This window comes from Phalaenopsis equestris, unplaced genomic scaffold (genome assembly GCF_001263595.1).
Source record: "Phalaenopsis equestris unplaced genomic scaffold, ASM126359v1 Scaffold199749, whole genome shotgun sequence".
Classification (NCBI taxonomy): Eukaryota; Viridiplantae; Streptophyta; class Magnoliopsida; order Asparagales; family Orchidaceae; genus Phalaenopsis; species Phalaenopsis equestris.
Window position 1 is genome coordinate 138,659 of NW_018219604.1, and position 15,069 is coordinate 153,727.

Below are 15,069 nucleotides of genomic sequence, written 5' to 3' on the forward strand. Positions count from 1 at the left end.
TTTTTGAGATGCATTTAGGTTTGCTACACTTAAGGAACATCGGATCTCACGGGTGCGTACAGGTTTGCTTTACATTTTACAGCATTTAATTTTCCTACTTTTACCTGCTATTGCTCTTCCTGTATAGCATATTTTCCTACTGTTCTTCCTGTGAAGCATGTTACACTTGTCCTGTTTCTACCTGCTACTGTCTTTCATGTGTAGCCTGTTATACTGCTTCCCTAGCATGTTTTGTTCTTCTTTAAGCATGTTATATTGTCTTTTTCTTTTTACTATACAGTGCCCTCTTACTTTTATTTCACACTGCATGCTTAGTTACTCTGATACACTATGCCTTAGTTTAGGATAACCTAGTGGTTAGGAGCATGTTCAAAACTAAAATTATACCAGGAGGTGCTACTACGAGGAGTTTGGAGCGAACATCGTGGGCAGCACGGCAAGGGATAACTTCAAGATGGATCTGCAGCAGCAAAACACATTCACATCACCTATCACCTTTCTCTAGTTTAAACAACCCCATAGGATCATTCTTTAGGCTTTTTGTACAACTCTGTTGTACAATTATAAGTCCTAACGTTTTAGGATTTCGAGGTTACCGTACGGTACGGTGTAAATCCTTCTGTCTTTTAGGCTATTTGCACTGTCCGACATTGAGCAAATATAAGTCCTAAATCTTAAATAATTTACAGGATTGAAATATCAAATAAACATCATTTCAAAGACATAAAGCCAAACAATAGGATAGTTGGGACATCTCCGGGTTTCTCCTGGATCTGTGATGTCCCCCTACTTTTCTTCCCTTTGGATTCCTTAAATAATTGTTCCTATTTTGAGCCATTTCCATTTTATTTTTCCATGTCCAATCGTGAAAAACTAAACTTTGAAATCTTGAAAGCAAAACTACCTGATCTTAATCGAGAGTTATCTTAAGTGATTTCGATCATTTAAGATGTAATTAACTATAGGGGCTTGCCTCTATAGGGAACCAGGAACCCAGATAAAATAAACCCTATCTAATTTTTATGTTAGATAGGGGAACTTGTTGGCCTTTTTATAAAATATTTCGCAGATCAAAACGGATGTCACAAATTGTTTAGTCTAGATGATTAAATCCCTATTACAAGTAATATATTTATTCTTCGGGATAAATGTATTGCTTGTAGTATTGTATTAAATCATCTAAACTATTAAAAATGTGAGACTCGTTTGGTCTCACTTATTTTAAAAATTAAAATGTTACTTCTTTAAAAAAAAGTTATATTTTTATTATTTTCAAAATCCCAAAATCATCACCTTTTCAAACTACGAAAGTGAAGTTGAACAAAAAAACGGCCGACATACGGCATAAACCGTTTTGGGGATACCAATGGAAGATCCTAACCCCTACTTAGAGAGCTTCCTTGAACAGTGTGCTACATTTCGCTATAACGATGTTTCCAATGACGTTGCTAGGATTAAGCTTTTCACTTTTTCACTTGGGGATAAGGCTAACATGTTGTTCAATTCCTTAACATCGGGGTCTATCACCATATGGAACAAACTAGCCTAGAAATTTCTAACAAAATATTTCCCTCCAACTAAAAGGACTAGACTTATGAATGACATCAACTTCTTTACCCAAGTAGATGGAGAGTCAATTTATGAAGTCTATGAGACATTTAAGGAGCTATTGAAGGAATATCACAATCATGTCGTACTCGATTGACTCATAATTTAAACTTATAATAACGTGCTGGTGGAATCTTTTAAGTCCATAATAGATGCAACAACAAGATGATCACTCATGTATAAGCTATTTGAAGAGACGTATACATTAATTAAGGAGTAATGATAAATAATTTTCAATGGTCATTAGATAGAGTTAACCCTAAGAAGATAGCCCACGTGCATGATATAGATGTATTAAAAATTTTAACATCTAAAGTTATTGCTATCTATAGAAAGTCAGATAATCTATAGTTAAATCTGCACCAAGATCATCAATAATAGACGAGAACGTTTATGGACAACTAGCTGATCCTAATGTTATGCCTGTAGAATCCATGAGTGTCATCACCAATAGGTTCAATAACCCATATTCCAACACCTACAACCCAGGTTAGAAGAATCACCTTAACTTTAACTAGAATTATAATAACCAACATGTAGGAACCTAGCAGTGGGGGAACAACCAATCTAATCCAATAGGCAATCAGAAAAATCAGGATAGTGGCAACCCTAGAAAGATCAACCCACATGGATTCACTTCAAAACAAAGTTTAATGAAAAAAAGTTATCTTTGGAAGACATTGTGATGCAAATGAGGAATCAACTGCAGAGTCGAGCTACAACAATAATAAATATTGCAAATCTAGCTTATTGAACAACAGGCCTCATACTACCTTACCTAATAATACAAAAATGAATCCCACAGACAAAAGGAATGAAAATGTTAAGGTAATTAAATTAAGGAGAGTGAAAGAGTTGGAAGAAATGAATATGAAGAAGCCCACAAAAAAAAACAACCTTGAGCCCGAAAGACTTATAGTGAGAAACCTACCATAGACTTAGAAAAATTAGACTCACTTCGTAGAATGGAACAAAAAAACCACCCCAAGCATCTCCCAAAGGCTTCAAAAACACAAGCTTGATCAACAATTTTCGAGGCTTTTAAATGTGTTTAAGAAGCTAACAATTAGAATCTATTTCGCTAAAGCCTTAGAGCAAATGCCTAGCTATTTCAAATTAACAAAAGACATTCTCAATAAGAAAAAAAAACTAGGAAAATATGAGACCGTAGCTCTAAGTGAAGAGTATAGCGCTATTATCCAAAATAAGCTCCCTCATAAACTTAAGGTCCCTGATAGTTTTTCCGTCCCCTATGCCATAGGTGGTTAAGAAGGAGAAGTGAAGTGGTGGGATGCAGACATTATCTACCCCGTCTCAAAAAGTGTTTGGGTAAATCCAATTTATTGTGCCCCCAAGAAAGAAGGACTGACAGTGGACAGACTAGCAGACCACCCTTTCTTCTGTTTCTTAGATGATTATTCAGGCTACCATCGAATTCCCATAGCTCCCGAGGACCAAGATAAGACCACATTCACGAGTTTTTATGATACCTTTGTCTTTAGAAGAATACCCTTTGGACTATGCAACGCGCCTGCCACCTTCCAACATTGCATAATGTCCTTTTCTGATCAGCATAATGTCTTTTTCTGATCTAATCGAAAAAGTAATGGAGATTTGTATGGATGATTTTTATGTGTTTAGTCCCTCCTTTGACCTATGTCTAGAAAACCTTGCCAAAGTATTGCAAAGGTATAAGGACATCCACTTGGTTTTTAACGGGGAAAAATGTCAATATGGTGAAGAAAGGTATTGTGTTGAGACAATTTCTGAGGGGGACAGAGGTAGATCTGACAAAGATTTAAGTGATATGGAAACTTCCACCACCGACATCTCTCAGATATTAGGAGTCAATGGCGAGCATATAAATTGTTGTTTTATGATTGTAGGGTTCAGTTTTTGCAATGCGTTTATTTCAGATTCCTTTGTGGAGTTGTTCTCCCTGTTCTAGAGTTGTATCTGAGGAGGTGGTGATGCTCCGGTTGTATACTCCTCCAAAGTGGTGTTGTATACTTCCCTTTCCCCTTCAACAATCCTTCTCCGACCCTCTTCAGCCGCCGTCCTCCCACTCCGTTCCTAAACCCAGCCAACCCATACCCGCAGCTTTCCCTGTTGTCCACCCCTCCTCCATCCTTCCTAGCACTCCCAATCGACTGCTCCTCACCCCACTTCCGCTGCCCTTGCTGTCTAGCACCTTACAGCCACCAATCCGTCTGTCGTCAGTCACCTACGACCCTCCATACTTGTTGTCCTAGCAATCTTGCACCTTTCCATTGTTGCCATCAGCACTCCCTTACTGCCACCACCCTTACCAACCATCTCGAACCACTTAACCGACTTCCGTCTCCCTTCGAATACACAATAGTTTGCCTGTGTCGTGAGGAGGTGTTGTATCCTTGCCTTTCCCCTTCACCAATCCTTCTCTGACCCTCTCCTTAGTCGACGGCTGCCCCCTCCTTCATTCCTGCACTCAGCCAGTCCATACACGCAGCTTTACCCTGTTGTCCACCCCTCCTCCATCCTTCCCAGCACTCCCAAACGACTGCTCTTCACCCCACTTCCGCTGCCCTTACTGTCTAGCACCTTACAGCCACCAATCTGACTATCACCGGTCACCTACGACCCTCCATACTTGTTGTCCTCGCAATTCTGCACCTTTCCCTAACTGCCATCAACACTCCCTTAATGCCACCACCCTTACCAACCATCCTGAACCACCTAATCGACCTCCGCCGCCCTTCGAATATACCATAGTTTGTCTGTGTCATTTATGTTTTGTGTTTAATAAAAGTTCATTTTGAGTATTTCATTGCTTTTTTCTACAAGTTCCGATATCATTTGGAATTACATTTACGCCAACCCTAGTCTCATCCTGAATTTCTTAGCATCCGCCCCTTTTGAAGTCACCATCACAAAAAATTTTGTTCTTTCATATTCCGAACCAGAACCAAAACTTTGACCTAAACACAATCCCTCTTGTTGATTTCCAAAAATCAGCAATCGTAAGTTAAAATTTTAGCCCTCTATCACCTCCCAACTCTAAATCTTGCCATGCCACCATTGAGATACATGCCCAAGCCTTCCTGAGAGGAGATACGGCGATCCGAAAGGTTGAAGGGGGGAGCGAGAAGTATGTAGATGAAGTGGAAAACGCAGCGTCAGTTCCTACTAACTTACTACCGCAAAAAGTTACGAATCCTAACTTCCGAATTGGAGAGACTGCAATACGAAGCGATCTTCGTGGCTATCATCCAACAAAATCAATCTGCAAGTCTGTAACAAACAGAAAATATTGTAAGTGTCACGGATTTGGATATGGTGAAGCAGAGTGCACAACTAGTGGAGTGATCTACTTTACAGAGCAGGGTATCATTGAAAAGTAGGGTAAAGACACCACAGGCACTGAAGACGGTGAATACATAAACAAGGAGAACCTACCACCAGTTGAGGACAAGATACAATCAGTCCCAGCTGAGCTCGTGGAAGACTCCAACATTGTAAATGGGAAATGAAGTTATGAGTTCGAGGAGCTGACACCAGACACAGAGCCCTCACAAACAAGAGCAAGGCTGATATTTCAGATCTATATAGCCCCTCTTGAGTGGAAGGTGGAGTCATTATGTCCAATGTCTGGACTATTACAGTAAGTAGTTCAGATCTTAGAGTCAGCTCAGCGGGGCACCCATTACAATATTTCGAGACGGGTGAGTTGAACCTTAGCTATGAAATGTGCCCTAGGAGCCTAATGAGAATGAAAATTCTTCAATGGGATTAGGATCTTTTCACTGAAGAATATGTCCCTCTTCAGTGGTCGTTAGTGAGTAGCACAGTTTGCCACAAATTTCATCCAATAATTAAATTCTCCTCACAAACTTGTTACTCAACCACCGCACGCGGGTCACGAGAAGTGGAAAAAGAAGATTTCAAATGTAAGAGTTCGAGAGTGCTATTGCAAGAACTGTCCTCTATATGCAACTGCCGCTCAGACTATGCCCAAAGGAGATGGCTATCTATTAGACCAGAATGTGTTGTCGAATGACAACACTGACGTGATCGACCTACCAAGATTGAAGCAAAAATAAGAAGTTTCGACGAATGAGGTCAAAGCTCCCCCAAACCCCGGGAGACTAACACAGGAGCAGACCTCATGCGAGAGCAGGGTGACGCAGGAGGGGGTTCTCCCGCAGTGGGTATTCCTGTTGTTGAGCCGACCAGCCAATTGAGATCGGTCCAGCATAAACACAGGTCGAGCAGCATCGGAGACGAGAATTTGACTGGGCGGGACTGCCGCCTGCCCCTCTCCTCCTTCCTTCTCTGCTTCATCGTATGGTAAGTATTTTAATGGTTATTTCTAGATCCTTCTTGCCTCCCCACCCACCCCCCCTTTTGAGTTGGAGTTTCCTTTTTCTCATTTTCTTTGTCAATGGGGAGCCTAAAAATTGTTGTTTTCTGATTTTAGGGTTCACTTTTTATTGTGTGTTGATTTCAAATTCCTTTGAGGAGCTGTTCTTCCTGTTCTAAGGCTGTATCTGAGGAGGTGGTGGTGCTCCTGTTAAATCCTACTCTAAGTTGATGTTGCATACTTCCCTTTACCCCTCCCCAATCCTTTTCTTCCCCTCTACTCAGCCGTCGGCCTCCCCCTCCTTCATTCCTGCAACCAACCAGCCCATACCTCTAGCTTTACCAATTCAGTCCTCCTCCATCCTTCCCAGCACTACTAATCGACTGCTCCTCACCCTATTTTTGTTGTCTTTCATGTCCAACACCTTTCATCCGCCAATCCGCCTGCCATCGGTCACTTATGACCCTCCATACTTACTGTCATCGCAATTCTACACATTCCCCTCACTGCCATCAGCACTCCCTTGCTGCCACCACACTTGCCAACCATCCTGAATTACCTACCTAGCCAACCTCCACCGCCCTTGGAATACATCGTAAAGGTGTTTGCCTATATCGTTTATGCTGTGTTGTTATTTTTTTTTATGTTGTATTTAAAAGCTCTCTACGTTAATAAAAGTTTATTTTGAGTATTTCATTGTTTTTCCTACTAGTTCCAGTATCACCAATTCAAGTGGTGTTTAAGGATTATGCCCATACACGATCTCAAATGGGATGCAACTAGTGGTTTGAATAATGTATCTATTGTAAGTGCTTCAACTTGGGCAAGAATCATGCCCCACTGCTTAATATTTTTTTTACACGACACCTCAGAAAGTTTCCCCCTCCTATTCACCACCTCCATCTGCCAGTCCGTCCATGGATAGGCCGCTGAGCTGAATTGAACCTTAGTGTCAAGCTTCCCCCATAGGGTCCTCAACAAGTGACTTAGAAACTTGATATCTTTTTTGAAAGTAATGGTCATGGGTATCCCAAGCAATCTCATGACCTTCATAAAGTACAATCATGTAAACAGCATCCGGTGACAACCATCACAAAATCCTTGTTCTACTGTAACCTTAGAAGAACCACTAAAAAATTCATGTTAACATTCACCCACAGGCCTTTGGTACTAGTAATAGAGTGTTTAGTCTTGCATTTTCTGTCTGGTTTTGGCACATGACAAGTTCTACATTATTTGACAAGCCGCTCAACATTTTTCGTCAGTCGGGGCCAAAGAAGTGTTCTCACATAAGTGCAAGAGCCTTATCTGTGCCAAAATATCCTACAAGTCATCCAATGTGACATTACTGAATAATGGACTCTCTAGGCAAGCATCAAGGATAACATATCCTATTCTGGCGAAATAGATAATCATTAGACCTACGATGTTGCTCAATAAGCTTCTTCTGACATAGCTCCCAGTTCTCTATGAAATCTTCAGCTGTCTCGTACAACTCCACTCCCTGAAAGCCTGTGTCTTGAGTTTGCATAGAAATGATCATCAAATGACAGCCGCTCAGTGCATATGCTACTTGATTATGACTTCCGCCTTTGTGCTTAAGCACAAACTAAAACAATGCTAATAATTCTACCCAAGACACATATGAACCCTTCAGTTTGTTCTGGCTGTTGAAGAACTTCAAAGTCTCATGATTCGTAAATAAGGTGAACTCGCTCAACAGCAGGTAGTGACTTCAGTAATTAAGAACTCTTACGATCCCATAGAGCTCTTTGCCGTACGTCGAATATTTTCTCTTGGACTACTTAAACTTCTCACTGAAGAACGTCATATATTGGCCTTCCCCGTCTCAGTACTGCTCTGATTCCCATATTTGAGGCATCACACTCCATCTCAAACAATTAATTGATGTTCGATAATGCCAATATTGGTGCCTAAGTCACCATCTCCTTCAGTGTATTGAGACTGGACCGAGCTGCATTCATCCACTAGAACTTCTTTTTCAAAACTTTTGTCGAGGGAGTTGTTATGGTTTTAAAAGTAGTCTCCCACTCATCCTAAGGTTTCATCCGAATTTAATGATATTCACTGCGTAAATCAATCTTAGAAAAGATAATGATTCCATGCAACAGATCCAAGAGGTCGTTTAGATGAGGTATGGGGACCCCATATTTGATAGTGATTTTGTTAATGGTACTGCTATCAATGCACATCCTCCACGATATGTTCTTCTTAGATGCCATCAAGGCAGGTACAGGCAGACGGGCCATACTATCTTTGACCAAACCTCTCACAACAAGTTCTTATACCTATCGTTGTAATTCTTCATACTCTGTAGTTCTCAACATGTAGGCAGACCTGTTTGGCAACATTGATCTAATGATGAGATCTATGGCATGTTGAATGTCCCTCAATGGTGGCAAACCCTCTGAAAGACCGTCAATCATCATGTCCAGAAAGTAACATAGCATTGGCTCTATGGTATCTCAACCTCATCATTGGCTCCCTCTAACATGACTAAACTATTGTCATTAGAGCCTCATATCAATTGCATAAAAGTGGCTCGTGGGACTACCATCTCCCTTATGTTTCTACTCCTCTCATGAAGGACAAAAGAACCATGCAACTTACATCCTTCTCAAATGAATAAGTGTTCTTGAACTCGTTGTATTAGGCCATATGGTTACACTGTCATGGTCTCCCCAACAAAATATGACATAAGTTCCCATGTACCATGTCGCACTACATCTGCTCCTGTAGTTGATCTCCAATGAAGAACAAAACCAAACATTGTTGATCCACATGTATCTGATTTCCCCTTTCAACCAAATAAGGGACTAGGATTGAGGATGTTTTTACTTAGCCAGCCCCAATATCTTCAGCATTAGAGAAAATTTTAGATTCTCACAACCTCACCATCAATAATCACGATGCAAACATTTTCCTTCATGGTACAACTAGTGCAGAAAATACCATGCCTTAGCAATGAATGATCTTTCTTTGACTCAAGCTGTAGGACCCTCCTAATGACTAGCATTTTTCCATCATCTCCCTGGAGTTGACGTTCCTCGTCCTGGTCATATGTTTCCTCCTCACTTCCTCGACAACACCTGGCTCAGTGAATGAAACAACTTGGCTCGTGGGGCAGTAGGAGGTTATGTGTCCACAGTCGTGGCACCTAAAGCATCTCTTGACAGACACTTTACTAGGTTAATTACTCTTCTAGGGTTTTTTCCACTCAAATTTGTCTTGTCCCTTTCCTTTTCGGTCTTCGCAACTCCTCTAAATGTATCTTTATTGGTAGCAGCAGCTATAGGTGGTATAGTCTGAATGAGGGTGGTTGTCTGCTTTTTCTTTACTGTCCTTCCCCCTTCAAAACAAGGTCTAGACATCTCCCAGTGACTGATAAGGCAGCGATTGCATAACGTTTTTGATAGCGGACTTCATGTCCCTTAGATATCATCTTATAGTATGTTCCTCAGGCTCAACCAACTCATATTTTATCTGTAGTTGGTCAATTTGTGTTGTGAACCCCTCCACTGATTGGACTCTCTGTTGTAGGTGATGTAGCTTCAGAAATATACGCTGATGATAGTGAGGAGGTAAGTCTTTTCTCTGCATCTTATTTCTCATTTTCTCTCATCTAGTAATTTTTTCACTTCCTTCTCTCTTTCTCTACCTTTGCAATTTTCTTAGCACAAGGAAGCACTCTTTTTCAATTTGATGACAACAAGCTTCACCCTCTTATTTTCTAGCACCTCTTTATACTCGAAGATTCTCTTGATCGACTGCAACCATTCAATGAAATCATTTATATCCATCCCTCTATCAAACTCTAAAAGATCCACTTGTACTTTTACATCTCTATATCCTCTATATAAATCGCCTCCTCTCTCAATCACCCGAATAATGAATTCCGAAGCATCATGGTTTGTCCTCACCACTGAAGTGCTCTTTAAGGAAAGGATTCAAATTTGTCCCTTTCTATCCTATGACACTTTATATCACAATCGAGGATAATTTCCACAAGCCCCTACTACAGCCGATGGATCTCTCACTACATCTCGTCTCGGATAGGTTTCGATGTGTGTCTCCTTAGTGGCATGTTTAGGGTTTGGATTTGTGAAAGTGGAAGAGGGTATTTAGGATAGGAAAGAAAAACTTTGGGGAGGAGATGTGTAAGAAGGCTATAAACCCTATGATAAGATTAGGGTTAGGTTAGCCTAATCTAGCGGAGTTAACCCAAAATCACAAAGGAATGAAAAAATTATTGTTGAAATTCAAAGGGGATTACAAACAAAAATATTTGAAATAGGAAATAAACTACACAAACACAAAAGAACTAAGGCGAGGATCGACGATGGTGGGTTGCATGTAAAAGTAGTGAAAACAGAGAGCAAGAGGTGGTAGAGAGGCTTAACAACAACGAGGGGTAGGTGGTTTTGTGGCTAGACAGCAAGCAGAAGGTTGTGGAGGGTGCGCCAGCAAGCTGAAATATGATTGTTGCATCTAGACGGTAAGTAGGGGTTTGCGGGATGGTGCGGCATAAAGCAACAACAGTTGGAAGGTGCAGCAGCAAGCAAGGGGAAGTGGAAAAGGGAAGAATATGAGGAGAAAATCACCACTTTGGAGTACGATACAACCGGAGCACCACCTAACCTCAGATATAGCTCTAGCAATGGAGAAAGAAACCAACTACAGAAATAGGAAATAAAAATCTACCTAACACACAACAAATAACATAAATATAGTCTTAAGGTTGAGAAGGTCCCACTCCAAATAAGAGTTAACCGTGCACATAAGTCGCCCGATCTCTCCCCCATCTGGCAGAGCCAGTCGTGCGTCATTCGCAGTGCTGCAAGGTCATGGTGCCTCTGGGCCAGGCATATGCACTCCCACACCTGGTGCTCCTGCGCCCCAGCATCATGTGTTGCATCACTTTTTTAAATATAATAATCCCCAATTCGGAAGAAGAGAGAATAGTGAGGTGAGGCTCTACTTTAGAAGACTGACAAAATTGAGGCTACAACAAGATTCAAAATGAAAGATTCCCAATTAAGCCTGAAGAAATCAAACAGAATTTAACCATTTTACCACGGCAGATTATAAAGTTTAAAAGCTGACAGCTGATATATTCCAGCAAAGAAAAAGAGGAACAATTATAGAAGTCAAATAAATGTACAAATCAAACTTCAAATAAATGTTAGGTATATGAACATGTCAGATTTCTTGAAGACCAAAAAAAAAAACACAAAAAATCAATTAATAAAACTGTTCATGAATTTCGATGGGAGTTCAATGTTAACCTGTACAGAGATGTTGGCACGTCAAAAGATAGCACTCCATCTGACTTCGGATATGGGATGGGTGTGTGAAGACTTGTGATCTATATGTGAAACACGCCCAGTTAGATATCTGACATTCTAAAAAATTACTCACTTGTTCATAGTTTGCATCATTAATCAGTGAGAAAATGAAATAGTTGGACTCACTTCTGTTGCTTCATGATCAGGTTTTCCATGCTTTAATGTCAAAGGCAAGTTTCCCCTGAATATATACCTTATAAGAGAGAAACAGTTTCAGCCATTAAATGAACATAATGTGGTGCCCGGTACATTAGAACGTTTGATCTTACCGCTCCAAAGCAGAGAAGGCTAAACCAGAAACTAAACCATATTCAAATGCCTGGAGAAATGAATTGGACAGGATTCATAAAAAATACAGATCAATATTCATCAAAATGCAGAACTCTTAATTTTTCTATCAGGATGCTAAATTCTAGATTAATCGTTAAAAACTGCAATAAGGTTCATTGCTAGTAATGGAAGGATTTTTACCGGGCGATAATTTCGAGCTCTGTAAAGCTCTTCCCATATCCAGGACTTCTTCAAACTGTCCCAGTATGTTTCCATTTGAGAATCTTCAACAAGGACATTAAATCCTGCTTCTGCTGCCAGCATTCCTGGAGAAATGTTGCCATTGACATTCAGAAATCCGCAGTTGCAAACTTTAGAAATATGTAGTTCACAAAAAGCTGAGTGGCTTTGATATGTTCTAATAAATTTCAGATAAACTATGAGTAACATAAACGCATATCATCAAGGCATTCAGCCAAATAGATTTTCAAAGAGTATACAAAATAGAAATAAGTTGGAAACCTGATTTCATGGCTGTATGTGTACCCTTTATCTTAGGCACGTTTATGAAGCCTGCAGAGCAACCAATAATAGCACCTCCAGGAAAAACAGGATATGGAATGGACTGAAATTCACAATTTGCACTATTCAATTTAAGTTTTAAAGAAAAATCTCAACATAAACCAATGATTATCTAAATTACATATATTTAAACAATTTTCAAAAGAGTTGCTACAAGATACTAATGTACGGAGGAGAAATGCCGTCTTTGTTATATCCAAAAGAGTTAAGCCTAAAAGGTATGAAGATAAGATGAAGACTCGCACACAGACAAGACAAAATTCAACTCGTGCATTCACAAGAACTTATAAGATGATTCATAATGAGACATCCTAAGATAATAAGGTCACTTTGCCTGTTCTCAATGTCAATCTCCAATATAGCAAGCTTATTTTACAGAATCGTTTTAGTTATGAATAAAAAAAAGGTCAAATTTAAATTCCTTATTTTTTATGTTTTCTTGGAATATAGACAAGCTTATTTTACAGAATCGTTTTCGTTATGAATAAAAAAAAGGTCAAATTTAAATTCTTTATTTTTTATGTTTTCTTGGAACAAGAGCCAAACCATAAGCTTGTTTGTAGTTAGTCTCCACCCACTAGGATAGGAGCATAGTAACTTTCAAATCAGAGAACCAATTACTTGAATCTCCAAGAAGTTCCATGACTTTTGTATCTCAAAAATCAACAACAAATATTTATAGTTACCTGAAAACCACCTTCATTTAGAGTGCGGGCACCATACTGAAGAACAGTTCCTCCTTCCAAAAGTGATTTGATGGAAGGGTGATGCTTGAATTTCTGGGAGGAATACAAGTTGCAAACAAAACTTTTGTTTAATTTAAGAATACTTAGATTCATATAAACTCATACTATTGAATGCCAGGAACTATTTGCTTTAAACTAACACAGGAAATTGCAGACCATATCACAAGAAACTATACAACCAAAAGAATGGGACATTGAATATTCCTGTTATTAAAAGCGGTCTCTAGTTTTTGACGGTAATAAGAAAAAAAATATACGCATTAACAAAGTATAACAAATTTTCATTATGGAGTACTGATATAGTGGTATTCCAAAGAGTTCAACAGATGAATAAATCATAATTGCCAAAACAAAATCGAAACAGAAAATAGTTTTTCTTGCCAGGCAAAGGTGCAGCTCTCAGTAATGATTCGAGTGGACTAGAGGAATCAATGAGAGCAGAGTAAAAGATCCAGAGAATAATATCTTTGAAACTGAAGAAAATAAAAATAAAAATACAAGTTCAGACACAACGTAATAGGATGCAAAGTGAAGGAAGCTCATGCCCATCCCTATCCTTTATGTAGGTCAAAGCAGTACATGAAGTTATAGGTATTTGTTACGGATATGTGATACGAACAGGATAATTTTTCTTTTTCAATGAAATTAGGGCAATCAAATATTTTATTTCAACAACACCTAACAACATAATCTAATGCATAAAAGATAGTAACTATAATTTGAAAGGTAGGCGATCTCTCTGAAAACACCAGCACTATGACTCAAGATAACAATCTCATCATAGCATAACCTAATCCTAAATATTTTACGCCTTGTTTATACCCATGTCGGCACTAAAAAGTAAGAAAGGAAGAGATTGTTTGGGGGGGTCGCCCGTAAGAAGCTGTCGGTCGCCGGAATCGAAATCCCGTCACCCGCTTCGGAAGGACTTTTTAATTTACGTGTATATATATAATTTTAGAAAAATATGAAATCAAACTGACCTCATATTTTTTACAGTTTAAATAAAAGAGCGCTCTACCTCAAATCCTGTATCTATCCCGAGGGATAAACACAAGACTTGAGGATGAGGCTCAATCAAATAAACTAGGAAAATATATGACATCCGTTTGGGTCTGCGAAACCGTTTTATTTGCCGACAAGTTCCCCTATTTAATACGAATGGTTAAATAGGGTTTATTTTAAGCTGGGTTCGGAAAAGCTTCCTATAAGGGCAAGCCCCTATAGTTAATTACATCTTAAATGACCGAAGTCACCTAAGAAAACTCTCGATAAAAATCAGGGAATAATGTCTTCAAAGAGGTCAAAAGGGATAGGTCTTTACAACGAAATCGGACGACGAGGTGTAAAGGGGGAAAAACTCAAATCTGGAACATTGTTAAGGAATTCAAATGAAGAGAAACTAGGGGAAAAGAGGTGTGAAGGGGGAAAAGCTCAAATCTGGAACATTGTTGAGGAATCCAAATGAAGAGAAACTAGGGGAAGCCACAGATCCTGAGGCGAACCTCAGTAGGTTCCCAGTCTATCCTATGGTTTGGCTCCAATTTTAGGAAGAAAATATTAAAGTGTTTTATCCTGCCAATTTTATTTAATTAGGGCTTATATTTGCGTGACAGGGTCACACAAATTGCCTAGAAGATATGAGGGTTTACGTCGTACCGGACGACAACCTCGGAACCTAGAACGAGTTTAGGGCTTAAACCGTACGGCAGAGCTATACGAATGCCTAAAGAAAAGGCGGAGGATTTATGTTGCGCTAGGCAAACAACCTCGAAAACCTATGGATTGTTGTTTAATTTCTAGGAAAGAGAATGGTTTTGTTGGGGAAGACATGTTCTGCTGTTGAAGATGGTCGTGCTGCCCACAGTGCTAGCTCCAAACTCCTCGATGTGACGAGTTTAAGTTTTTTAGAGTGTCCGGTTATAGTATCAAATCAAACAGCCCTATGGTTGTAGTCCTCTAAACATTCTATGTAAAAAGGGTAAACATGTTTAAAGTTATAAAAATGTAAAGCGTGCGATACAGGAATGAACAGTAGCAGACAAGTGAAACAGTAGTAGGCAGAAACAGGAGCAGCACAACATGCTATACATGAAAGACAGTAGCAGGTAGAAACAGGACAAATGTAACATGCTGTACATGAAAGACAGTAGCAGGT

General features: G+C 39.5%; 1 protein-coding gene across 2 annotated transcripts in view; it reads right to left on the reverse strand.

Annotated features, from left to right (window-relative positions):
- The window catches only part of LOC110035765 (electron transfer flavoprotein-ubiquinone oxidoreductase, mitochondrial), a 77,907-nt gene that overhangs the window by 10,327 nt on the left and 52,511 nt on the right, over positions 1-15,069 (reverse strand). For both annotated transcript variants that reach the window (XM_020740052.1, XM_020740054.1), the window contains exons 10-15: positions 12,852-12,944; positions 12,106-12,208; positions 11,785-11,909; positions 11,583-11,632; positions 11,440-11,506; positions 11,254-11,333 (exon numbers count right to left, since the gene is read on the reverse strand). In XM_020740052.1, the coding sequence (XP_020595711.1) occupies positions 11,254-11,333; positions 11,440-11,506; positions 11,583-11,632; positions 11,785-11,909; positions 12,106-12,208; positions 12,852-12,944 (518 nt within the window). The remainder of the gene's footprint in view (positions 1-11,253; positions 11,334-11,439; positions 11,507-11,582; positions 11,633-11,784; positions 11,910-12,105; positions 12,209-12,851; positions 12,945-15,069) is intronic.